The sequence below is a fragment of the Salarias fasciatus genome, chromosome 15 (assembly GCF_902148845.1).
Source record: "Salarias fasciatus chromosome 15, fSalaFa1.1, whole genome shotgun sequence".
NCBI lineage: Eukaryota > Metazoa > Chordata > Actinopteri > Blenniiformes > Blenniidae > Salarias > Salarias fasciatus.
The window spans coordinates 19,416,433-19,443,012 of NC_043759.1; the positions used below are offsets into that span (position 1 = coordinate 19,416,433).

General features: G+C 43.3%; 2 protein-coding genes and 2 pseudogenes across 2 annotated transcripts; 2 read left to right on the forward strand and 2 right to left on the reverse strand.

The window, feature by feature from the left end:
- Positions 1 to 184: 184 nt before the first annotated feature.
- Positions 185 to 3,934, forward strand: LOC115402334 (DDB1- and CUL4-associated factor 4-like; annotated as a pseudogene).
- A 1,722-nt stretch (positions 3,935 to 5,656) lies between these two features.
- On the reverse strand, positions 5,657 to 9,647 carry LOC115401752 (zinc finger FYVE domain-containing protein 1-like; annotated as a pseudogene).
- A 1,027-nt stretch (positions 9,648 to 10,674) lies between these two features.
- On the forward strand, positions 10,675 to 13,765 carry LOC115401884 (phosphatidylinositol N-acetylglucosaminyltransferase subunit H-like). Its single transcript, XM_030110254.1, is given in 5 exon segments — positions 10,675 to 11,099; positions 12,361 to 12,570; positions 12,665 to 12,748; positions 12,891 to 12,924; positions 12,927 to 13,765. Coding segments are annotated over 5 exon segments (543 nt in total). The 5' UTR covers positions 10,675 to 10,922; the 3' UTR covers positions 12,965 to 13,765.
- Positions 13,766 to 25,303: 11,538 nt separating this feature from the next.
- Positions 25,304 to 26,565, reverse strand: rhov (ras homolog family member V). The gene is made up of 3 exons (XM_030110075.1): positions 26,271 to 26,565; positions 26,051 to 26,109; positions 25,304 to 25,755 (listed from the first exon to the last, which is right to left on the reverse strand). The coding sequence occupies exons 1-3, from the start codon at positions 26,473 to 26,475 to the stop codon at positions 25,309 to 25,311; spliced, it is 711 nt and encodes a 236-aa protein (XP_029965935.1). The 5' UTR covers positions 26,476 to 26,565; the 3' UTR covers positions 25,304 to 25,308.
- Between the last annotated feature and the right edge of the window lie 15 nt (positions 26,566 to 26,580).

The following is a 26,580-nucleotide window of genomic DNA, read 5'->3' on the forward strand; positions in this document are numbered from 1 at the left end:
GCTTCAGAGTGCTAAAGCTAAGTTGCTAAGTTAGCCGAGACGTAAACACACCGAAAGAAAGTGGATGAAAGACAGAAAGACAGCGTGATCCGGACCTAAAAACCCACAAGTAAGGTATGAGGAAGTGGAACTGGCGAGAAGGACAACGACCGCGCAGGCGACAGGGTGCTGGCCAACGCCAGGGATGGTTCAGAGGCTCCAGGCAGAGATCAGCACAGGACGACCAGTGGTACGTTCAACAAGTACTGACACAGATGGTACTGAAAGCAACCATCAAGTATTACAACCAGATTATTCTGTAGCAGAGGTCTTCAAACTCATCTAGAAATGTATTTAGCATAAGTCAGAGTGGATTAGCAAAGTGTGCCCAACACACATTCCAGTTTGGGTGGATTTTGTCTGTTCTTTGAAGAGGAAGGTCTTTGTTGTCATTGCTTTAGAAGCAACGAAACACATTTTAGCAGCCCTACTTTTTCACAGTGGTAAGCATATTTAAGACATGATCATCATATAAACATATGTACACACTCAAGTGTGGTATAAAAATGTCAGTCACAGGATGTGTCTGTCAGTCAAGTCAGAAATGTTGGATACTGATGATGTTAGACAGTCCTCTGCAGTCTGATCTTATTGAAGGAAGAGTGTTTGTGTTGCTAATAGATATCACTCATCACAGGTATGGACACGATGATGCAGGGCCGTCCTACAGAACACCTCAGAGGAGACACCATAACCCGTCTTCCGCGGCATCACTTCCCCCTCCGCCCTCATCTTCACCGTCTTCCTCACATGCCTCATCTTCCTCGTCTGATTCTAAAGCAAGCAGTCCTGCACCAGGTCAGTATGAGACACCAGTGCTCCTCCAGCAGCTAACTTCTGAGCAGTATGTCTGATAACATTCTCCCACCTCTAATTACCGATACAGGAGCTGAACATAAATTCATTGTCTTTGCAACAGCTATATGAATACACTGAAGGCAATTTGGAATTCATTATGAACACACTGACAAAAATGATTGCAGTTCAAATTTAGACCAGTTCCATGGGCTAAATTTTGCGTCATTCCAGAGCTGCCGGGCTTTACTTCGACCCTGAGAAAACCGGTACTTTCGCCTTTTGCCTGGACATACAAACTGTAACCCACTGACCAGAGAGCAGCTGCAGGAGAAGGAAAGGGAAAAAACGAGAAGCAAGCTGCTAGAAGAGGATGAAAAGTCAAGAAAAGTAAGTTTTTTTGTTTTTTTTTTTTTGCTGCCAAGCTTTATTTATAATAATGTGCTTCATTTTGTACATGTGCACACTATAGAAACTCAATTTGTATAGTTACTGCACTGTCGGAATGGTTGATGTTATCAATATAAAGGAATGGTCTTCAGTCAAACGTGCTTTCCCAGCTCTTAAATCATTTTGGGTGTGGAGGCAAATGTAGTAGCTTCACATCGTGCATTTCTGAGACGATCAAAAGAAAAGGTTTTTCTCCATTAAATTCAGATCTAGTTTTCTGATGCTAGAACATGTGTCCTCTTCTGGTCTAGAAAGCCCCACGGACAGGACTAAACACCTCACTGCTGCTGCAAAAACGGCACCTTGGCCTGTTACCGAGAACTCCTACTGCAGGTACTGTATGCACGTGTACATTAAAATTGTTTATCTTATGCAAAATGCATTCATCTTCATCTTCATCTTATATCCTTACTCTTCACTTCAATACCCACAGCTGTCCAGGCATCTCAAGAAACAGCTTATATGTAGTGCGTTGTTTCCTGGATGAGCACTCATGTTGTTTTTCAGGCTCATCCATGAGGTGAAGGTCAGCGGGATGAGACGCCACAAACTGGAGATCCAGAGCACAGACAACAGCAGCCCGAACACCGACAACTTCAGACTCATAGTGGTGAGAACAAACACATATTGACACACACACATCACTTAAAACTCACACATTTTAATTTAAGTGCAGTTTAAAACATCTGCATCCCTGTTTGTTTACTTCTTTTCTGACTTGCTCTGCTATTTTAGGGAGATTCGCGTGTGAGCGAGTGTTCACCGTGAACGACGTCTACCACGGCGGCTGCAAATACGGCATCATGAACTTCAGCAGCAGCAGCCGAGGCTCCCTGTCTGTGGAAATGTGCGACAACCTGTATTTCACCAATCGCAAGGTGGCTGTCCCTTCATTTTGTGCGTTGCGTTGAGAATATCCAAATATGAGTCCATGTTCTTGTTATGAACATCTTCACTCTGATTCAATGTTTTTCTAGGTGAATTCCCATCTGCTGGGCCTCAGTCAACTATCCCGATTCTCATGTGTTGTATCCTTCCTCAGCTTTTGAGAGCTGGAAATCACAGCTGACAGTAAATTAAGGATTTGCAGTTGTTTTTAAAAAGACTCCAACAGTTTTGACTGTTCAGATTTTTTGGGTTTTGTTTTGACAAGTGCTCCCTTGTTTGTCCCTTGACTGGAGTGACTGTCAGGCTCTGTCTGGTGGGAGTGGCAGACACTCCCGGCTGCGTCAGTTTGCTTCCTGCTTCCCTTTTTAGCAACTCCAACCCAGGTCTGTCCAGCTCATCACACTGCTTCTATTACGCATTGTATTACTGCTTCATGTCACGATAGCAACATAATTTCAAAGGTTTTGTTTTGTTACTGCTGAAAATCCTCAGAACACTTCAGTTTTTAAACTGATTTTGAAACAGCTTTATCAGAATGAGCATGATTCTCTTTAACTGCTGAGCCATCACTGGGTTGGTAGTGTTCTCATGTGTTGGCAGACTCTAATTAAAAAAGGATTAATTGCTTTGTACCTTCTCATTTCAACACTTACCCTTGTATTTGGTCACCGTCTCTCCTCAGATCAGCCTGGGATGCTCTGCAGCTTCAAGATCTCCACGGCTTGGTCGTGTGCCTGGTGTCTCAACCCTCAGTTGACAAAACCTTCAGCACTGGTCAGTTTAATTCAGTTTTATTCTGATCAGTAACAATAACTCCTCCTCAGTTCACCGCTCTAAAATGACTGTCTTTATGCGTGTGTGTGTGTGTGTGTGTGTGTGTGTGTGTGGACAGGCCTCTCTCTCGCAGGGTCATCATAAGGACGCAGAGACGGGCCGAACGCAGACGTACAGCGTCGGCAGTGATGTCTTGGCTCAGCAGTTTGCCCACAGGGTGAGTTGATCTTCACCTCAGAGGCATCCTGTCATAAAGAGGAGCACAAAGGCTGAAGCCGCTGTAACTCCTCCAGGTCCCCGTCCTGTTCAACGGCTGCAGATCCGGGGAGATCTTCAGCATGGACCTGCGGCAGCGCGGCCGCCGGGACCAGAGCTGGAAGGCCAACCGCTTCCATCAGGAGTCGGCCATCACTTCCGTACGCGTCCTGCAGGACGAGAACTACCTGGTGGCTGCTGACATGCTGGGCCAGGTCAGGCGCTTTCTTATTTGTTTTGCTAAGTTAATGTTCGGGAAATTAGCAGTACTTAATCCGCATGTTTTCTTTTTTTTGTGTGTGTGCAGATCAAGCTGTGGGATGTGCGAGTGTCAAAGCCAGTGCAGGAGTACCAGGGGTCATCACAACGAGCACGCCTACCTCCCCGTCCACGTCAACGAGCGTGAGGGCCTCCTGTTGGCAGGTACCCGGACGATCAAGATCAAAGGTCGTAAGAACCATCAAAAAGCTTCTCTACGCTAAAGTCAGACCGCATCCCTCTCTTTCTCCCCCGCAGTGGGTCAAGATTGCTACACGAGATTATGGAGCTTGAAGGACGCCACCTCCTGCGAACCATCCCGTCCCCCCACCAGGCCGCTAACGACTCCATCCCCAGCGTGGTGTTCTCCTCCAACCTGGCGGCTGCCGGGGGCTTCCCCGGCCTGCTCATGGCCGTCAAGCACGACCTCTACTACTTCCCGTACAACACCGACTACCAGGAGGAGGAGAGCTGAGAGCCGGCGCCGAGGGCAACGATTAAAACTTCTCCAACAAAGTGGTTTTAACCCATCAGCCAGGATTTATGTTTTACAGGAAGTTCTACTCAGAGCTCAGAAATATGCTGCCTTTATTCTCAGGGGAATATTTTTTTTGTTCATGCTTTTATTTTCCAAATCTGCTTCCCTTTTGAACAGAAGTGCACTTACTCTGATTTCTTAATAATCACGAGAAATTGCTGACTTGCTTTTTCAAAGTGCAGTGCTGTTTTCTTTGTAAATCACCACTTTTTCTAATTCCTGTTCAATCCCGACGTTGAAGATTTATAAACTGATTCATGCGTTTTTTTTCTTGAATGACACATACACCCAGTTTCTTGTGTTGTTTTTTTTTTTGGAGTTAATACATGTCGTATGAGCGTATATAAACAGAAGATAGTGACTGGGTTCATGACAGATTTATATTCGTTCGACCAGACAGAAGCAGTGATGAGATTGTTCTGACTCAAGTCAAGTCTGATACTAAATCAAGTCAAATCTTAAAACAGTCAACAGAAAATGTGACTACTGTTTCAATACGAGCAGCCTAACGCGACTGACCTGATGCTGCAGCTCATTCAAAGCTTTGCAGTTTTGAATTGACAGAAAAAAGAAAGAAAAAATAAAATAAACTTGTGTAATTAGCTCCTGTTTTGAGGGGCCAGCCTCAAAGATGGTTTGAAATCTTTAGCTACTGTGAGCCAGCCACTCTAGAAAAGCTGTCGCAATGAGTCCTACTTACTTCAGTCACGCTATTCCTGCTAATATATAGTAGTTTGACATTTCAAGACAAAATGAGGCAATTTAAAAATTTCCCTATAAAGTAACTTTTCCCCCATATATGTATTATTACTGTATATGTATATTCTGAATAAAATCGAAACACTTACTCTGGACAGCATTATTTAGGCTGTTCTTCTAACATCTGCCCATTCAGCACACACACACACACACACACACACACACACACACACACAACCACAAAGGATCCAGGGCTTATGTAAGTAGTAATTACTAAGTATATAAGTTGGAATGCATCTCAATGCTACTGAACGGCTTCCGATTGTTCTAGTATTTTCTTCTTGAAGCCAACGAGCACAATCAATACTGAGTAGGAAGAACATGACTAAGAACCATTTAAACATGGATCAGAATTAATTGTGGGTAATTTAGGAGAGGGTGTGTGGGAGGGGGAGGGGTTATCGTTCCCTGATACCGCTTCAGTATAAAATCAGTCAGTACTTCCATTTTTAAAAAAAAACGGTTTTGATGTGTACCCCAACCCAGACATAACAGGTGCATGTAATATAAGTATGTCACCATCTGGGAGGAGTGTGAGGTTGGGGGGTGGGGGGGTTTCTGTGCAGTGGTATATTCAAGGGGGGGGGGGGGGGGGGGGGGGCATATAGAATTACCTGTGCTCAGCTGTTATGCAGCCGCTGTCACTTTCATCATCGCTGCTGTTTCGTCTTGTAGATATTCAAGTCTCACTCTGACTGGTCTCTTCACAGTGTCAATTACACACATATTGAAGTGAAATAGAATAAAGGACTGAAGTGATACAAGACCAGCGTTAAAACAAAAAAAAATCAAAAAAAAAAGAATGTCAATCCTGCCGGCAAGAAAACTCTTAGTTAAGCCTCTTTAAGCCAGACTAAAACGTTCACTTCCAGTTTTATCGAGGTGATTAAACCATCCAAACGCTTCTCCTCCTTCTCCTCCGCCTCCTGCTGCTGCTAGAGCTCCCCGGACTTCTGATTGCAGCCGCTGCAGACCCTCACGGGGTGGTCCCAGCCGCGGGACGGCACGGGGCGGCGCTCCTGGGAGCAGTCGTCGCACACGCCCTGTCCACAGGCACGGCAGTGATGGATGGAGAGGCGCGGGCTGAACTCCCTTGGCACGCGCAGCAGGAGTGGATGTCCTGGTCTGGGACCCAGTAGGCCGGGCGGGCTGCGTCCTTCACCAGGCCTGGACGGAAAGAGACAGCGTTCTGTATTGTACAAATTCTATCTTTTCCAAAACGAGAGAGCTCGCAGGCTCACCAAGCGGTATGTCGATGGCGCCGACGACAGCGCCTATGTTGTTCTGAACGGCCTCTCCAACTTTCCTGGCTATCAGGGTGCCTCCCTCCTCCTCCAGGGCGGCATCCAGCAACTCTACAACAGGGAAACACACACCGATCAAACCAGACATCACAGTTTGCTGACAAAATAACCCTTGTGAAGGTTAACAGGGATTGCTGCTGGGTGGTAAATTCACATAATTGCGTACCGGCTGGGATTTCTCTGTTGTGGAAACAGCGTCGCAGACTCTCACTGGAGCGAGGCCCCAGCCCCGCTCGGGGACTGGCCGCGATTTGGAGGAGCAGGCGTCACAGAAGCCCTCCCCGCAGGCACGACAGTGGTGGCTTCGTGTCATTCGGCTGGAACTCCTCGCCACACTTATAGCATTTCTACAAACAGAGGAACCTGGATTTACTTTAACGAAGTACATATATAGGCGAGATACCACTCTCTGTGCTTTATGTGCTTCAGTTATTCTGCACTCCTACTGAAGTCTTGTACCAGAATGAGGGGTTGGGTTCCAGTAGGCAGGAGCAATCTGGTCTGTGAGCCAGGAGGTTACAGCTTTGGCAGGCTTGACGCTCAGGTTCGGAAACGGACTGAGAAATGTATTTAACTCCGTCCAACAACCTCTGTGCAGCATTGTTGTTGTCCTTCAAAAAGCCGTCAGACTATGAAAAGACACAGAGAGGACAACAGAGTTAAGATAAACTACAGAGAAGTGGTTCATGATAATATATAATAACTTCCTGTTTTCACTGTTACGAATGTGCAGTAGCATCATCTATGGAAATTTTCATTTAGCATTAAAACGTTGGCGCACAACACTGATCAGCATGCTTGTTTACTTTGAGAACAAACTGCACTATATTTTAAATGTGACTGATTCTTTTGACTTAAAAAAAACCCTTGCTTCCAATGTCTTTAATTTATTCAAGAAGAATCTATTTATCTTGTACCCCTGGCCAGATGTGCTGGATCTCAGTTCTGACCACGGTTTCCACTGGATCCTGGTTTCCATACCAGTACTGTCTGCTTCTGAGATCACTGCACAGTTGGGACACTCAATAACGTATCTGTACAAAGACAAAAAGATCGCAGTTTCAGCAAAAACAAGAGGTCACATGGACAGACAGTGGATCACATCTCGTATTGTGGCCTAGTTTTCATCCCACTTAATGGGGGAGTATTGAATTTCTTGAGGCAGCAGAAGCTGGACTCACCCGGACCAGGCGTAGATGGCCAAGCCAAACCACGGTGAGTCAGACGAGGCCGTCGTTTTGGGAACCACGATTACCTCCTTTCCTCCCTCGTAGCAGGCCTGTGGAGTTCAACGCAGACACTCAGAACCACCGTCAAACAGACACGCCGCACAACGCGCAGAGTGTTTGCACTCGCCTTGCAGGTATAGATGCGGTTGTCATACTGCGCGGAGTAGCGGCAGCGATGTTTGGCTTCGTGGTCAAGTCCTTCCTTCAAGTGATTCATGCTTCTCTTACAGCCTGACCTGAAAGAGGGAGCACACCAGCTCAGAGGCAAAGGACAGACTTACTGTGTGAATATGTAACATGAACAAGATTAATAAGCCCGAGAGAATCTGACAATGGAATACATCACCCTTTTTCCATGTAAGACGGTCACTATACCATCTACAATTTAGTTTTAGGCTACTTTATTTTCTGCATGTAGATACATACCCACAGCTGAGGCAGATGCTGGAGCAGGTAAAGTACTCATCGGGAAAAAAGGAGTTGCTCGTCATGTGCTCATCTGAAATATCCCCACTAAAGCGTTCACTCAGGGCCTGAACGAAGGAGATTTGAGAAGAGATGAATAACATTCCAAAATGTTCATTTACAAAGTAATCCATACACATGTGTTACACATAGGAACCTGTAGGGCTTTGAAGATGACGCTGGCAGATCGTGGTGAGCGAGTGGTATTGTTGTCCAGCTGCTGCTCCAGACTGCGCAGCAACCGCTGAAGTCTGTAGGAGGGTTGTAGGTCCGTGTCCCACGGTACTGAATGGAGCTGAACGCTTCAGGAAACAGTCCCAGCTTTCTGAAACGCTCCTGGAGCAGACGGTCGGCTGACTCCGATGGTTTGTCTTCATTTTGAGAACACGCGGCAGCCAGGACAAACACAATGAACAATATGATTACATGAGGATAATTCAACAAAACTAGAAAATCCCTAAAAAAACAAAACAAAAAAGTACAGTTCAAAGCAAAAATGGACTTCTTTGGTGTACCTGAGCCAAGCAGCTTGGTGTGAACCGTTTCATGGAAGATAATCACAGCAGGGCCAAGAGTGGACAACGGGACATCCAGGCCACAGCGGGTGGTGGTCGCCTTCAACTCCCTGGCAAAATGTTTGATGTAGGCATCTGATGCATCACCGAGAAACTTGAAGAGATCATCATGGAGACGGTCAGCGTGTGTTCGATAGATGACAACATCAGAAATAGCCAGGACCTTGAGGAGCAGGCGGGTACGCTGACCCTGATTGGCTCCTGGGAGAAGAAAAGATGGTTATTTATATTAACAAAAAGGAATCTTAATTAAAACATTAAAAAAAAAGGGAGAATGGCTTGTCACCTACCAGCTCCAAGCAGGCCCTCTGTGTCGATGACTACAACCCAGTGAAGAGGGTCCATAGCTGCCCAAACTCCTACAGTACAGGACTCTTGAGTGGGGGAGGTCTTGAAAACTTCTCTTCCGAGAAAGAAGGTGTGGTTGAGGGTTGTGGGACTTTCCCTCCCCGGTGTTTCAAAGATGGAGACCACCTTCAGGAGTTCATCTGGTCTGCAGCCCAATCTGTTGACAAAGTCCTCCTCATCCTTCACCTGAGAATCCACACACGATATCATCGAAATCATTACAACATGTCTTAAATTCTTCTGCAAGCCATGCTACCCTTCATTCTCATCTTGAAATACAAGCAGACTAGAATGAAGAAGTTAGGTCTGGAATGCTGATGTGTTTTCTCTGGCACATACCTGCATCTCCTCCTTCTCATCCACTAACAGGAAGCTGCACACTTTCTCCAGCTTGGCTTTAAGGATCTCCATCTCGCTCTCCCCAGCACTAACACTGTTCTCCTGAGGAGCTTTGGCGGGGGGATAAAGTGTCAGTGGGTGCTTCCTCTTGTTGACTCCACCATGGGTGCGTTTCTGGCAATCCAAACACAGGTTTATCTTACAACCCTGGCAGCGCACGAACCGCTCTGAGCCTGACAGAGCAGCTGCTGTCACCTTACACGAGTCACAGAAAGGAAACGTGGCCCGGTGCGATCCGAACCCGGTCGTGATTCCTCATCCGCTCCTGCCGATGCAGCTCCAGTTCACAGCGACCACACTGCAGACTGCCACATTCATCGCACTCAAACGCGGCCTCATCTGAACCCCCCACAGGCGTAGCTCTCCTGGCAGACGAGGACTGTGTTCATGCCTTTATCTACAGCTGAACCCTGACCACTCATGTCAGACCTGACAACAAAACACCTGCTTCCGAAGAGTTGCAGAACCGAAGTGGGGATTGCGAAATAAGTGCAAGGCTGGACACCAAGTTATGGCACGGCGAGGTAAATATCTATGACCAGATGTCATTTAACCCCTTTCACTCAATTTCACTCAAGCACAAAGCTGCGATATCGCATCAACTGAGCACCTTATTACTACTTTGTGTCAGAATGGTAAAACCGTTTCTCAAAAGCAAACCAAACACTAAAGATGTCAAGTAAACAGGCTCAAGTTGTAACTTCAAACGTTGCCGGTAGTTTGTTTTGTTACAAGATCTCGCTACCGAACATTAGCTTCCACTGCTATATTTGTAATTATAGTAAGTTAGCTTGAATAAGTAAGTTTCCACTTACAAGTAGCTCGATAATAACCTGCAGTTAGCTCACAGCAGCTACACAAAGAGACACACTCCTGAAGAAACAAACAACCTTCATTTCAGTCCACTGACCTACTAGCAGATGCTACCAGTCCGGCGAACGACGACTACACTAAGCGCCGCCTCGACACGATCTAAACGAGACTGTACTGTACAACCGTACAAATAGCTGCCGATGCTGGTAAAGTTATCTGGGGTATTTTGTGTCGGACCCCTGAAGATTTTGTTGCTTTTACATCAGCTGATCGGCTTGTTTTTATCCAGGGGTCAAAGGTCATTTCGAACGGCGGTGCATTCTGGGAAATAAAGTTCTTACGTATCATCCTCTCCACCAAGACGAGTCGTTTTTATGTATTTAAGATGCGCATACTGTCTATATATATTTTTTAAGTATTTATAAAATATGACTGGTTCAATTTTGAAGACAATCTTTTCTAAATAATATTTGAAAAGGAATTAACAAACATGAAATAACCACAGCCATTACCCATAATGCTTTGTCCTTTCCAGCTGCTTCAGATATGCTTGAATGTTTCACCGGCGTACACCGAAATCACAGCTGAGGGGGAGACAGCCTGTATAGACACACTGCCTGTTGAATTTATTTAAGTGTCACACACTGCTAATCAGTCACTATTGCTGTGATTTTCTCATCTTGTTGACACGTCTAACAAACTTGACCGATACTGAGTCAGAAGCACTTACAGAAACTCCGTCCAACCGGGACACTCTGGTGTCACTAACTAACCAACCAGCCGAAGGGAATGTGGAGCGTTGTTATATTGCAAGTATTAAAAGTTTCGCCGTTATATGCTTTTTTATTTGTTTTGTAACCCGGATATGTATTTATCATCCCACCTTTTACGGCGACTTTGTATTTTTTTCTAAATATTATTATTACAAGCTGCTGACCTCTGCTGGAGTTGATAACCTACGTTAGCTCAAGGCTAACTGTAGTCTACATGCTCGCCTTTCTTCTCCTTTCACGTCGTTTTTGCCGCACGCACAATGGAGGACGAGAAATACACTGACATCAGTGGTAAAACCATCTCTCTGGACTGCCAGAAACACTCCAGCTTCTGCAGTGAGTTCACTGTGAGCTCCCCTAAAGTCTCCATCGGTAAGGTGCTGGTGTACACCTGCTGCGTGTGGCTGTTGGCTTACGTCGTGTTCTTCTTCACACAGGTGAGACGCAGTTTCCTTTATTATTGCAAGTCAATAGTTACTAACATTTTGTTGTTTCATCGTCATTCCATAACATGTTACGTTATTCACTCATCGTGACATTAATAATCACAGTCACTGTGACAGAACTGTTGAAAAGATATATAAATGTAAAAAAAAAGAGAAATGTCTTATCGATTTCAAAGATCGCCACTATTTATGCTAAACCTGACGTTATAATAGAGACCAACTTGAGCATATGCGTGATCTTGTCATTCCTATGGTTTTGACTCTTTTGACCTTATACTTACTCTCTCAGGATCAACACCTGTCTCATTGGGCTTAGTGGAGTTTTATGCATCCAGCTAAATCATTTCAGGAATATGAAATTCAAAATAGAAGTTCTGATAATGTATAAAGGTTATAGATTTCAAAAAAAGGTGAAAACTGAAAAACTGTAATAATGATTTCCAGATGAAGACTGAGAAAGTGACGCCACGCAAATGTATCTCATAAAAATTCTATCATAAAATGCTTTCTATCAACAGATAATTAATATTGAACTAAACTGAAGTCAGTTTATGTCTCCATCCTCAATAATAGTGCTTTATTTCATGTGATCCTTTGGGTAAATTAGTTGCCCATCCCTGCTGTCATCATGAAGCACACTATCAGTATTTAAGACTTGACTTTTTGCATTCAGTTTTGGACATTACAATGTTATTAAAAAATATTATATGTTCTGTTTTAATCTTTGGTTTTACAGCACCTGTAGAAATAAGTGGTGCTTGGGAAAGCAGTGTAATTACCGGTATTTCTTTTTAAATGTAATTTATATATTTAATTTTGTTTGTATTTCAAAATAGCCAACAGTTTTTCCTACTGTGAACACTGACATCCTAGAAAGAATGATTTACGAAGTGTGAAAATAGCTTTTTTTTTTAAATAAATAATCTACCAAACCTAATTTTCCTTGCTTTTTGTGTTTAATTTCTATTACTGCAGGGTAGATTATTGACTAGAATGATGATGTTCATGCATCTGTGATCCTGAATGATTAAGGGCTTCATCTGATGATTTCTAAAGCACAGTAGTCACACACATGACTCTGACATTTTTTTTTTGTTACATTTCATTCTTTGATAAACCTTGACAGCTTGTAATGGCTATTTTCAGAGTTGTTTTTGAAATAATTTGTTCTTGTGTTAAAAAGAATGAAAGATGCAAGCATGTATGTCATATCAGGACTCACTGATGAATTTTTTCCTCTTTTTCTTTCCAGAACACGGCTGTCCTGTCCGGTGCTATAGTCGTCACCCTCTTGGGCATGATGCTGTACATCCACTTTGTGAAGGTGGACCATGAGTCCCTCCTGATTATCGGCTCTTTAGGCATCCAGGTTTCCTCAAGTTACGCTTCAGGGCGTGAAGTCACCACCTTCATTGAGATGAGCAAGATCAAAGATATTGTCATCAATGAAGCTATTTACATGGTACGTGAGTAGTGGTCTTGTCGTAACTCTACAGCTGATTTGTTGATTGCATGTTATTTTTGAATAATGCCTTGTCTTTTTTTTTCCCTTCAAGCATCAAATCATCTACTACCTTTGCGTACTCTTGAAGGACCCATCAGAACTGAATGCAGTGTCCAGTGTTGTGCCGTTGTTTCAGGTGAGGATCCATGACTTCATGTCACGGATACGATGGGCAAATTTTTGCTTGTTTCCTCTCAGACACCGCTAGCAACACAACCACTGTCATTCACAGAAACCTGAATCTAATGAACATCGTATCTTTTTTTTTTCTTTTCCAGAGTTCCAAGCCGAGGCTCAACTGCTTGGTGAAAGTATCCAAAGCTGTCAGGAGATTCTGTCGAAGTGCCAATGACACTCGCAAGTCTTGAACAAGCTTTCATTCCTGTAACACTGGATGTTTTAAATCACCTAATGTCTTCTTTTCTGTTTATAGTTTTCAGTTATAGTCTTTCTTTTTACACTTTTATGATTACCGGTGTTGTGTGAACACAACTAGTTGTAACAAATGTAGTAACTTAATTAAAGTTATTTGGATGACAGAGTGGTGTAGTGCTTAGTGTTCCTAAGTATAGTCGTTTTTTTAGCCTTTCTCAACATATGTGTGTTTCATCTGGGAACCACCATCCCCCTGTCCAGTCCCACATGACATATTGGATAAATCGATGTACAAAAGGTTTAATTACAGTCCTCAATTAAACTGTTCAGTCATTTATTTCATTTCTTACAAGTCATCTATAGAGAACCAAAAGAAAAATGTCTTTACCTTTCCGACATGTGGGCATCTCAGTAGGTGATATACAGTGTAGCATGTAGCATTACAAACTGCTTTCTCCTGGCAGTACTTAATGGTGAGACACACAATTGTATGGAAAACATTATTTTTTGAAAAACCAACAACAGTGTTTTGTATTTATTAAAAATTGATGTATTTTAATAAGGACCAAGCATAATAAAATATATTTAGTTGTGTAGCTACTTAAATCTGAGCTCTGGTGTTAGATTACCTGTAAAATCCCACAAAAATGTAACCAAATCTGAAACATTTAAGAAAATGTGCCATTATAACTTATTTGTATGTCATTGTATTTTCAAGTAAATGTGTTGTTTCTATTTGGGAGGGAAATCTGTACTGTATTTTATTAAAAAGTATCAGACAAAAGCGAATATCAACATTTTTACTTTTTCACCTGTCCATGGTGGATGGAGGCTGGCTGTGTCGTTCCTTCAGGTGTGATGAGTTGTACTTATTTCGATCAGCAGGGGGCAGCACACCTCATAAAGCTGTTGCAAAACTGAATCCAAAAATCAGTTGAGATTATGAAGAACAATCTGAACTGAACTGTTCTGTTAGGCATGCCTGTTTCTAAATATTCTCATGGAACTTTTGCAAGTCTATTGTAGAGCTTATCAATGGATATAGACACTTCAGAGGAACGTCTTCTGCCTTCAGTATGTTTCAACTTCCTCATATCTGAACCTTCACTTCTTAGTATATCTGGATTGTGGATGCAGCAGACCTGTTTTCAGGAATGCCTTCAGCGTTACCTCACAGTCCGAGGGTAATGATCTCATGGAGTGAAGAGTCGGTTTCAGAGTGACCTCCTCGGTACACAAGTTGTCTGAACTAATAGACTGTTCCAGCCTCAGATACACATGATGACCGGATTTTCCAGCGTGACTATGTGTGTAATGACAACCTAACACCGTATTAATTCTCAGGTTTACCACCACCCTGTTCTCTCCCCCGACCTCGTTCCTTTCCATCCCCTCCGCTCAGACCTGTGTGTGAACTCCACAGGTCAACAAAACAAGCAGAAGGGTGTGATTTTCAGGAGCAAAGCTTCCACTGCTGTGAAGAAGAGTTCTCTGACAGGATAATAGTCCTTCCTGGAGGTGTGAAACGGCCATTAGTGGGCCCGAGGGGGTGCAGGGGAGTGGTGTGGAGGGCCTCCTGACAGTCTCTGTATAGGCCTCATAAAACAGTGGCTGCAAACCCCCACAGGTAGGTTTGAGTCTGTCAGTGTGAAAGCACAGCAGGGCTCCCTTCAGTCAGAGGTGTGGACTTTTAACCACCACTGTTTGAAATAAGGATGTAATTATCCATGAATGTGGTTTATTTCCTACTTTTCTTATGTGACCTAAAAACACCACATTAGGAAGCAGTGATGGTGCTTTGAATAAAAGTCGAATTTGTTTCAATCAAATAAATGTTTTACATGCAATCAGGAGAGGTTATTGTGTTTTTCTATCTGGCGGGAACCTTGTGTTTATGGGAAGAGGTGGGAGAGTCGACCCCGCGAGAAGGGGAGTCACTCCTTACCACCTGTGGAGCAAACACACATTCGATCTTACATCATCGTGACAGACCGAGAGGCGGCGAGGCGTCTTCAAAGTACATTTCAATAAAAACAAAAGTACAATTTCATTAGGAAATTGCCACTGTCTCGCAAGTCTACAGCTTCCACACTCTTAGGTCTGTCGATAAGTCTACAGTCTTTTATTGAGATTTTGCACTTCTGACTCAAGTAAACTTTTAAAAAACTTCCAACCAACATTCAAAAACAACCAACTATTTTACTAGAAATAATCACTTTTTACCAAAGAGCTACTGCTAGCCAATACTTGTTTTTTGGTGTAGCTTCAAAATCTTAAAACAATGAATCCTTAAATGTATAGTCCTCATCATTGAAGGTTTTAAGAGTATAGGATGCTAATTAACTGCTGCTAGAATTTATTTGCTTTCTCACAGAGCTCCGATGGCTTAGATTTTAAGTTAAGGTCAAACAATAATTTAATCCCGAGAGTCTGTCTGAAACCTCAAGCAAGAAAAATAATCATAATTTATTAATTTGGCATAAACACCGTGCCCATTGTCTGGAAAGACTAAACTGCAATTGAGCTGACAGCAGCACAAACAGGTTCGTTTTCATTGAGGTAAAAGAGAGTTGGTGAAGGCAGAGTTCGTCACAGATCAAATGCAGTGAAACACAATTCACATTCAGACTAAATGCATACAGAGGTATTGCAATGGAGACCCTTGATTTCAGCAAAATGAACTTTAAAAGCAAAATATAACCATAAAGCTTCGTGCTTCAGTAATGTACAGGTGTGTCATGTGACACACGCGACGCCTTTCTTCAAGGTGACGTTGTTTTTCTTCCTTTGTTATTTCGGTGTGTTGGGTTCCAGGCTGACAGGTGGTGAGGGAAGAAACCGTGATGGTATTGTTTGAAATGCATCAGTTTATCCTCTTTGCCTACTAGTTTAAACAGGCAGAAGTAACATGAGAGCTGTTTGGATTTGAATCTAGAAGAGAGAGAAGAAAAAAAAAAACCACAAAACAAAACAGGAAAGACAGGGGAGAGTTTTACCGGTCACTTCTTTCAGACGTTATCAAATGTTGTAGAAGTTTATTTTTCTGTGAGAAAGGACATTTGCATTTTCCTTTTCATCACAGGAAATAATCTCTGGTTGACAGACTGGTTCATAACTCTTGTCTGATCAAAACGCCTTATTTAACTCACTGGTTCACGTCGTTCAAAGAGACAGAAAATTTGTGGAAAACTCTGGTTTGTGGTATGATATTGTTTTCAAACCTTTCTCTGAACTCCATTCATCATTTATCATTCCTGATTTTATAATCCTTGCAGCTTGACACAAAAGTGGACTGAAAGCTTGTTGGAAAGATGCAGCTGCAGCTCACTGTGAATGAATTAAGCGGGCGTGTCTCCACTCAGGTTTGTCCTCATCCGAAATGTGAATGGAGACTAAAAAGGCTCACTGGCAGTGACGTACGGTACTCTGCTCTCTTTAACCCATAATTATAATTGTGTAAAGTCATTTTTAGCAAACTAAAGGTGTTTAGTGAACATCTTCTCCAAAATGATGCAATGTTTTCTCTCACTTTGACGGGAAAGTCCAGAGCTGCTTTCTGTCCATTGTTTGGCTTTGAATGGGGATTTAAAAATGTATTTACCCAAGTGTATGTCAGCTCAGTCTGCTTTAAGACTCAGTCTTTGTTTTGTTTTTTTAAACAGGTTAAAGTGACCATATTTGGTAACCTCCCTTTTTTCCTGGTTCTCTCCAGCTTTTAATAGTAAATCGATAATCAATAACACATCTTCTCTCAGTGAAGCTCTGATTCATGCTTTAACCAATTACAGCCACAGATGGTAAAATACAAGTGTTCAATAACAGTACATACTATATTGGCACTCTGGTGTCTCAAGTATTTATCAAGTACCCAAGGCTTAATATTACTGTCATCATGAGTCAGTATTAAACCTTTTTACACAGTAACAATCCCAATTCATCCTCTAATCTACCTCACATTTTGAATGCAAATAATATAAAAAGAAGTTCTAGGAATCGGATGAACTTGACTCTTCCAGGCCACTCCTCCGCTGCAGCGTCACCTGGCCAATGTGAGGGAAGTGAGGCAAACGACCAGCCAAACCAGCCGGCTGCCGATAAGAGGAAGGAGCCTGCTCTACAGGTCTGTCAGGCCAGCAGACGGCAGCCAGCTGCCTGCAAACACACATCCGTTTATGTCTGTTTGTCCTCTTTTGAATAGAGTTAAACCCCTGTCACTGGTGTGTATGGGCATGTGTTTGGTGTGTGTGTGGAAACGCTGGCCTTAACAGCCCCATTCAGACTATGATGGGCTCATTTTCACACAATTTGCTTTGTGATTGTCCGAATTGAACATTTCTCCCATGTAAATCATAACTACTGTTTGATGACAGCTTCCCAGTTTCTGTAGTGTCTCTGGTGCCGCTCTGTCTGTGATTATAGTTTCTTGCAAATGAGCAATAACTTAAAGTAGGACAACTCATATCCATAAGTGTGGCTCTACAATGAGGCGTTGCTTCAAGCAATCCGACCATGTTGCTCAATCACAACAATACCGTTTATTCGTTTCTTCTGAACGATCTACACGACTCCTCGTCTCCAAATGTTTGGTTGATACTGACTGTGAATCACTCCAACACCAAAACAGCCATAATGACAGACCTCGGCGCTCCATAGGTGATGAAACACAGACATGCACCGATACTGTACGTGTGTGAGGGAGGAAGAAGGCTGCTCTGTAATCAGATGTTTCTAAGATGCAAATTATGAAGATGTTGTGTCACCTGTACCCCCAAAGGTGACCACATGGCGCAAGCACACACGCAAAATGACGCCACCGAGGAGACAATAGACAGGATGTGCGGGTGAGAGCGTTAAACATACAGTGAAGATGATAGATGAGATAAGATTTCTTTTTTTTTTGCAATCCAGATTGATTCAAAAAGAGTCAGTGGACTTATATATTCATTTAGCAGCAAATGTAACGTCTGGTGTCAATTTCTTCTTGTTTAAAATATAAAGATGTTTAATCATCAGTGAAAATATCCAGAGTACAGACAGTCTGTTCAAGCTTGTGTTTGAAAAGCCCTGCAGCGGGTTTCTGTTGCATCACATCCAGACCTGTAACCCAAAACACTAGTTTATACAAAACAGAGGGGCCCAGCGCCTCAGTGGCTTTTGCTCTCAAGAGTTAATAAGCTTGTCAAATTTAACATTCAGATCTTAATTATGGCTAAACAGCTTAAAACAGTGAGAGAGAATTTTTTCCCCTACATTTCTCCTCCTGTTGTTTGTGGAAATAGTAGTTGACAGTGGAACAAGTTAACCTCATTATGAAACAGTCCTGTTAATGTTCAGGATCAAACCAAAGCTACTGTTTCTTGAATAGCCTACCTGTGTTGTTTATCTTGGATTGTTTTCTGTTTAGGAAGACTTGAGGTATTAATCTGTTTACCACATTTGATTTGGCATCATTGCTGTTTCACGTGTTGAACGTAGGCCCAGCGCCTTTTTAATATGCAGTGCGTCATTCAGTGGGAGGATTCACATGTTCCTCCATTGTTGACATCAACTTTGTGGAGCTGAGCCATGGCCAACACAGACAGATAAACACATTCAGGCAATTTTATAGCAACCGTATAGCAAGCACAAATTTCTTTGAATTGTAGAAGCCATTTTCTTTTTGTCACTGTGTTTTTTAATTCATTCTGATTGAGCAATCAGGTGATCCTGTTTAAATAAGCACAAAATAAAATGATCAGATTGATGTGTGGGTTCATATGGTTCATATGCACCAAGAATATGAACCACTTCAGTCGCATAATGCTTTGTACTCTGATGATGGTCATTTGAAACATGCACACACACACACACACACACACACACACACACACACACACACACACACACACACACACACACACACACACACACACACACACACATTTTGCATTTATTGTGAACCTGCAACATTAAAGAAACGTTTAAGAGTCAGAGTAGCAAGAAAGGAGAAAATGATTAAATGCAGCATCTCAAAATAACATGCATGAAAAGTCCTGCAGCGATGTTGCTTAACAGCCATACGAGCAAAGTTTCGACAGAAGGATGCAACCCGATGTGTTGTTTACATGTAATCCGATGGAGTCATAAACAGGGTTCAACCACCTCCACAGACACGGCTGTGATTTCAATCAGATAGAGTGAATCCAGTCAGATAGACGTGTTTACATGACGTGTGTGACTTTAATCGGATTACTTACTGCAGGTACCGAGAAATATGCTGGCGATCCCAAACCCTGAATCTTATAAGAGCCTTTTTTAATCTCTTTTTTATTCCGTGGCCACGTAGGCTCTCTCCTGTAATGGTGGTGACACAAGCAGGCTGAGTAAGCCGCTTCAGACTCGGCTGTGAGTAATCAGATGTCATCCAGTCACTCTCTGCCGAACAAGTTTAGACACAGATTACTGCTCTCCCAGAAAGGCGACTGAAACTTACAATATCTATTGTCATCGGCCGTTCAGACTTGATCGTGTTTTGGTCGATTGATTTCTGTCTTTCTAAGCGTAACTGGTGTACCCTTACCTCTTACTGTTTGTTTTCTTTCTTTTTGTGTAGTTGCGTATTTGTATGCGCGCGTGCGTGAGGGTGCTCGGGACATTAAAGGGTTGCTTCTTCGCCGCCACATGTGTTGTGTGGATGTTACAACACCCCCAGCCTCCCTCCGTTTCTCACCCCCCAGCGCCTCTGTGAGAACACCTCACCCACTTGATTCCCAGACATGAACACACCCAATATACAAACCCAGATCCAATCACAGCACACACTTTCCATATGCAAAGACAGCCAGTTTTCCCTCCGAATCACGGGTAACTGTCAGAATTTAAAAAGAAAAAAAAAAAACTGCAACATGGTCAAAATTGATAAGAAGTCCTCTGTTCATTCTGATCTCACTTTACTCTTGGAGAAACTCACGTCCACTATCAACCACTTGCCTTTCTTCTCCAGAAAATCATTTCAAAGGACCTTTGTTTCTAACGGCAGTGATGGTCCCGGCTGTTCAAAGCCACAATCAGTGTCTCGCGCTTGATAGCGAGTCGGAGACGTAGTACAAGACACAGAGCTCTGATTTCCATAACGTCTGACGACGTCCTCCGTTCACTGTTTTAGAAAGATAATACAGACCCTCGCCTTTGATGAATAAACCGAAATGCAGACTTAACGACGACGACCTGTGTTTTCACTTAAACACATCATGGATTGCCAAAACAAGCAATAATTAGGATGAGGTCTTACAGCACATAAACTAACATACCTACATATAAATGATCAGTCACAAATAATGAGAAAAACAAGCTTTTTGAAATGTTCAAATTGTCTGGAAATTAAAGAAAAGGGCGCTGCTTTTAATTATTAATTAGTTCATATAATATTATATCCATAAGGATGAACAGTTTTCTTGCTACTAGTGGATGTTTGTTTTATGCATCCTCTTTTGATATTATATGGCTGGTGTTAGTTAGTTAGTTAGTTAGTTAGTTAGTTAGTTAGTTAGTTAGTTAGTTAGTTAGTGACGTGACGTGACGTGACGTGACGTGACGTGACGTGACGTGACGTGACGTGAAACCAGGGATCACAAACCTTTTGAAGAGACATTTTTGAAAGATCTACTTGAATAACTTAAGAATTCGAGGCCACAGTTTATTTGTTGTATTTATTCATCATGCCTGTGAGTTTCCCCACTGGCACCTTGGTACTGATGTTTTCAGCATTAATGTCTCTGTATTTGTTTTAATTATTGAAAGCCCATAAACACAGCAACACGTCAACACATTACACAGTTGTATGTTGCTCCAAAAACACGGTTTAATTCACCGTCGTCTCTCTACTGCTTCACTATCTTTGGTGCCCAGCTCCGACGACGTCAAGGCAGACTTCTGTTATCAGCTTCGTGAAAACCCTTGAAACAAGGTTTGTATGTCAATCCTGCTTTGCAAGTCTAATCTCGGAAGCCGGGAGTTCTGTAGGTTATCACTGATTCAGGTATTTGTGATCACTGATTGTCTTTCTGAAGTCGTCATTTCTTCACTGATGAATGTGGATTCAGGTCAAAAGTGACCTCAGCAGAAATTAGCATCTGATAAATAGCTGGATGGATCAATAACTGCCATGCCCAGTCATGCAAATTAAGCAAAACTGCTTCGCTGCAGTTGGTGGTTAAATTTCCTGCTTTCATCTCAGACTCCCTTTTGTTTTCTTTTTGTGTGTATGAAAAGATCAGCAGATTTATGGAGCAAACTTTGCTCTCTGTTGACTGTGAGAGAGGAGCAAGCGTTGTCGCCTCCAGGCAGAGCCACTGTCGGGAACAGGGACAATTCATGCTGGCTTTGCTTGATGTCGAAACTGACAGTTTACTTTGAGAGAACTGACAGATGTTTTTGTTTTTTGTCCATAGATCTGCACAGCTAACGCGAATAACAGACTATGATTTTAATAGAGCACATGTAAAGAAACTGTATTCATATGTGATATTACTGTGTTTCAATTTTGTTTGGTTAAATAAAGTGTAATGTCATATCTATACTTAAGTGTAATGTTTACTTATGAAGCAGCTTTGCTGCACATACACACTCTCACACTCAAACACACACACACACACACCTATGTGAATATCAGAAGAATAGTGACTTCAAAAACATCAACAAAACAGGAGAACAAAAATCAAAACAGCCAGGTTTTTTTTTTTGTCTGTGTGAAAAAGTCGCTGCGAGTTCTGCCAAGTCTTCCCCCAAAGCACAACTGTTCAAACTGCCAATTTGGATGGCCGAGAAGGAGCAGCCGTGAGCCAATCGGCTTTGTCCTGGGCCAGGCGGACCTGTCGGTGCACCTGCTGATTCCCAGGCCTCCCTGCCAGCCTTTCGACAACAGTGAAACCTGGCAGGAGTGAAACTGGCCCGGAGCCAGAGGAAGAGCTGGATGACAGCTCCTGACACAGTCGCGAGGAGCAGGGGACCCTGGGAGGAGGACCAGCCCTCAGAAAAATAGATGACTAACCATGAGAAGGAAAAGAGAGGAGGAGCAACAGCTCACTCAGTTCCTGGGAACATAAAACCTGTCCAGCATGGCCTGCAAAATTGCTCAATTAGAGCGTGACTGCACAACCTGCAGGTGACTGTGTTTTGCGATTTGGTACTGACACAAACTGAAAAGAGATGCTGCAGATTAAACTAACCTGAAACGTCTGATTAGATTTTAAAAGACTCCTACCACTCTTTCAAAAACTGCTCGACATAAGAATTGCATGTGAGTTTGTAGATGGTTTTAGTTAATCACAGCTTTGAGGTCATATTGATCTCATTTCGCACAAAAAAAAAATATCAATGAGGACGGCAGGGCACCCTGGGAATCTGGGAACACGCTCACAGCGCTGCAGCCAGTCTGCTGGAGCAACAAACACATGATCAGACTGGCTATGAGCGGGATAATTGTTTTTTCCACGTCAATTCTTTATGTGTAATTGAAGGTAAAAGCAGCCTGGAGAATATAGAAAACCCCAAGAGCTTGGTGCACAGTAATGCAGCTGCAACCCTCTGATTGTGAGACGAGCCTCTCTACCAACTGAGCCATAAGTCCACTGTCTCAACATCTAAACCCTGGACGTTCAAAGTTGTGGAGGAGTGTTGTTTCCTGGGGAAGTCTCTCGCTCCGTAATATCACTGATCTGAAGAACATTCTGATCACACTAGTCAACAAAGGAGGTGACCATATTCTTAACCTCCTACACAATCAACAATAACTGTATTATCAGAGACCCTCTGGAGATTGCAGCTGTCTGAGTGGTGGTGGAAATCGATGTTCTTCCGACTACCTCATCTGATATACAGCTGTGAAACCCCAGCATGGTCTGTTGGTGAGGCGGTCAGTAATCCATGAAGTCAAGGTACAGTCAGCATTGTTCTCAAGAAATGTAGAAATTATAACCTTGATAATTTCACTGACTTTAAATGCTGAAACCTCACTGTAAATAAACAGAAAAAGTTATTTACAATTTATTCTATTAACTTAAAAGAGTTTGCACTATACAAGCTCGTTTCTCTGAACAGGGTGCTTGAAAACCAAAAAACATCACCTCTGAATTAAGATGATAATCACATTTCAGATAAGTCTTTCCCTACAACCCTCTCAACAAACTGCAAAAACAAAATTATTCCTGTAAATGAAGGTCACAGAATAGAACGCCAGTTTATCAGCAGCAGTGTTGAGGCTTTTTAATTTAACACTGCCCACCTGTCTAATTTGAAGTGTTTGTAAGCGCTACTGTATCTTACAGAAGGTACCGATGGACTATGTAGCAAAGAGTCAACAGGTCTGGAACGATCATGTTACAGTAATGTGTTCGGAGTATTTTGGTGCCTTCCAAGAATGCCGGGCTAACATCTGCTCCCAAAGGTCATGGCTAGTAGCAACTGGTCCCCGAAAGCTAAATCAGAGTCGATCATGCGTCCACCTGTGTCGAGGTGTCAAATGACAAAACACCCCCGGCCTAATGTGACCTCTTCATTCAGGGTCAGCTTACAGAGACAGAGCGCGTCCCGCTTTGAGCTCCTGATAACAGACGGTCAAGCCGGGCCCTGACACAATGACTAATGGCAAACAGATTTTCTGATGAATCGGGGTGACGCTTGTGTTTCTGATCTCCTCGTTCATCCATGACTCAACCGCCCTGCTTTAAACAAATGCACTGGTGAGCTGTCAGGTCTGCCGCTTGTCTTCCCCCGCCAAGTTCACCAGGTTATTGAATCCACGCTCTCTGGCACAGATAAACAAATCCACCAATTCAGCTGATTGTCTATCAGTTTGTTTCAAGCATCCTGCTGGGAATGCCAACGTCCTGTGTCTCCGCTCACAATTGCAGTCAGTAATCAGTCACAGCATGGGCCCAACGCCATCAGCAGACATGTGGACCGCATTAGAACTGGTCCTCCCAAAGAACCGCGGGAGGCCGAGGGCGACTGGTGAACAGCGCTTTAGGAAATGGGCCTGGTGTGTTGACGCTCTCCGTGTGCTGTTTCAAGTTTTTCTTCGATCTTTGCAATTTCTGCAACAGAAGAAGGCTGATTTGTAACAATAAAAATGCAACACAGCCTATTTTGTAGTTCTTTAATGGTCTTTCATAAGCATCCATCTGACAATAAACTGTTTAACAACAGAATTTAAGTTCACTTCCACAAGAAGCATAGAAAAGCCTTGGTTGTAGAACAGCCAGATCATAAAACACTGGAGTGCAAAAAAAAATATGACGTACGCAAAGTTGTCAAGGCATTGTTCATTCACAGGAAGGCTGTTCGTTATCCTCTCACAAACACGCACACAAAGGACTCCGGAGGTGATTGGGAGCATATTGAACTCAAAAACAAAGAAAAGAGTGAGTCGGTGGAGGTGGGAGGACCAGCCGTGTGGAAGTCAAGACTCCTGTAGAGCTTGCTTTACAGATGCAGATTGATGAGAAACAGGAACAAAAAGCCGAAGGTTACCACTCGGCTGCAACTTTCCACCTCAGACAAGAGCGGTTTTAAAGTTGTTTTTCTCATTGGTCACAAACACATTTTCCACTGCGGCGATAAAAATCACGATTTTAACATGACAGAATTGTTCACGTAAGCGTCATGGGGTTTACTCCACAAACTACCCAACCAAACCAGCCCGGGAAGCCTTGACATGCAGGTAAGAATGCAGCAGCACCTTGCATTGCAACCTGGACGTGCGGCTGTTGGATATAATAGAGCGATGGCACCCAGACAGCAGCAGCGCAACAGTGAAGCAAGCGGCTAACGCCCATCCACTCAAACACAGCCTTTCTGTTTCTCCTCACCTCACAATACGAGCAGCGGTTGATGGCAACACCAAGCATGCAAATGTGGAGTTTTGCAACGTGGAGGTGGCTTCTCCTTTCTGCAGCTGCTCCCAGGATAGGTTCACCTACTTTTGATACCTCTTCTCGTTGCTCCCGTCCCTGAAGTCTCACGTCAGTGATGCGTGAAACTCGAAGCATACACACAGTATATTGACCGGATTGTCTCAGGTTACTCTGGACTATTCAAATATTTGAATGTAGTGTAAACACAAAACTGCAGTCGTGAGTAAGTCTGACCGAGTGTGAAATCAGATGCAGAATCCTCTCTGTAACTTCCCACCGCTCACTGTTTTTCGCCTCTTTGTTTCCCTTTGTAGATTGGGCCAGTAGACAAACACGTTAATGCAAACACGGATTTGATATGTGCTGACAGTGAAGGGAATCAGTAGTTTAATAAATTAAAAAGTTCAACCCACAGGGTTACAGTCCGTGTTCAGATAAAGCAAAAGAATTTCTTCCAGCTGCATCTGGAGAACGCTTTGGTACGTCGGTCTGAAAACCTCCTCTTCTTGTTCTTGCGTGTTTTGTTCTTAATGGCGGCGAAGATGGCGGCGTCGAAGGCCTCCTTCAAGTTCTTCTGTGTGAGCGAGGAACACTCTATGTAGTCCGATGCCCTGATCTTCTCCGCCATGCTGCGGGCCCGCGAGCTCAGGACCGGCTTGACATTCGATCGGTCCAGATTAATGAGGACGTTCACATCCAGCATCAAGTCCAACTGAGTCCCAACCAGGACGATGGGAGCGGACGGGTTCGACGCCCGGATCTCCGGAACCCACTTCTTGGTGATGTTGTGGAAGGAGGTGGGGTTGACCATACTGAAGCACAGGAGGAAGACGTCGGCGTGGGAATAGGACAGGGCTCTGAATTCATCAAACTCTTCCTGCATGACGACAAAACCAGAGTCAGTGTCAATCAAATTCACGGTTGAAGAATGGGAGAAAGACAGTGACTCACTGAGCTGTCAAGGAACATTCACCCATTCACATTCATGCTATAATCCTGCTACTGAGTCACTATATGATTGAGCAATGTGATGACTTGTACTTTCAAACTCCATAATGTCAAAAACTGGAACAACAATGATGGATTTGACATGTCAAATCTGAAATACAAGGATCAAGTCTGGGATTCTACAACAGAATAATCTTTTTGGATTTCAGGTGAAAAACACAAACCTGTCCGGCAGTGTCCACCAGCTGAACTTTGACTGGAGATCCCTCTACTTGGACCTGACCTGTTTCAAAACATCATCAAGGGTCAAAACACATTAAAATCTGTCTATATATAATTTTTTTTTTTTTTTTTTTTTTTACACACAAACTGCAAGATAATTGATGCGCCTAAAGAATCTTGGACAACTTTTCAATGAATTAAAAACAGGCTGAGGTGACCCACCAGAGAAGACATCGAAGCCGGTCTGCTGGTACTCTGTGGGGTATCCGTTGGTGGTGTAGCTGATCACCATGCTGGTCTTCCCCACGGCTCCGTCTCCGACCAGCATGCAGCTGATGACCCCGGGGTCCAGCTCATCCTCCCGGGTCAGCGCGCACGCGGAGGGGACTCGGGACTCGTGGTAAAAGTAATCCATGTGAGGTGGCATGTCGAGCAAAACATTAAAGCCGCGCCTGAAAAACTCTCTGGGAGTCAATGCCGAGAGGCAGACGGGAGGTGGATGCTTCTCTCTCTCTGTCCGTCTTTCACATAC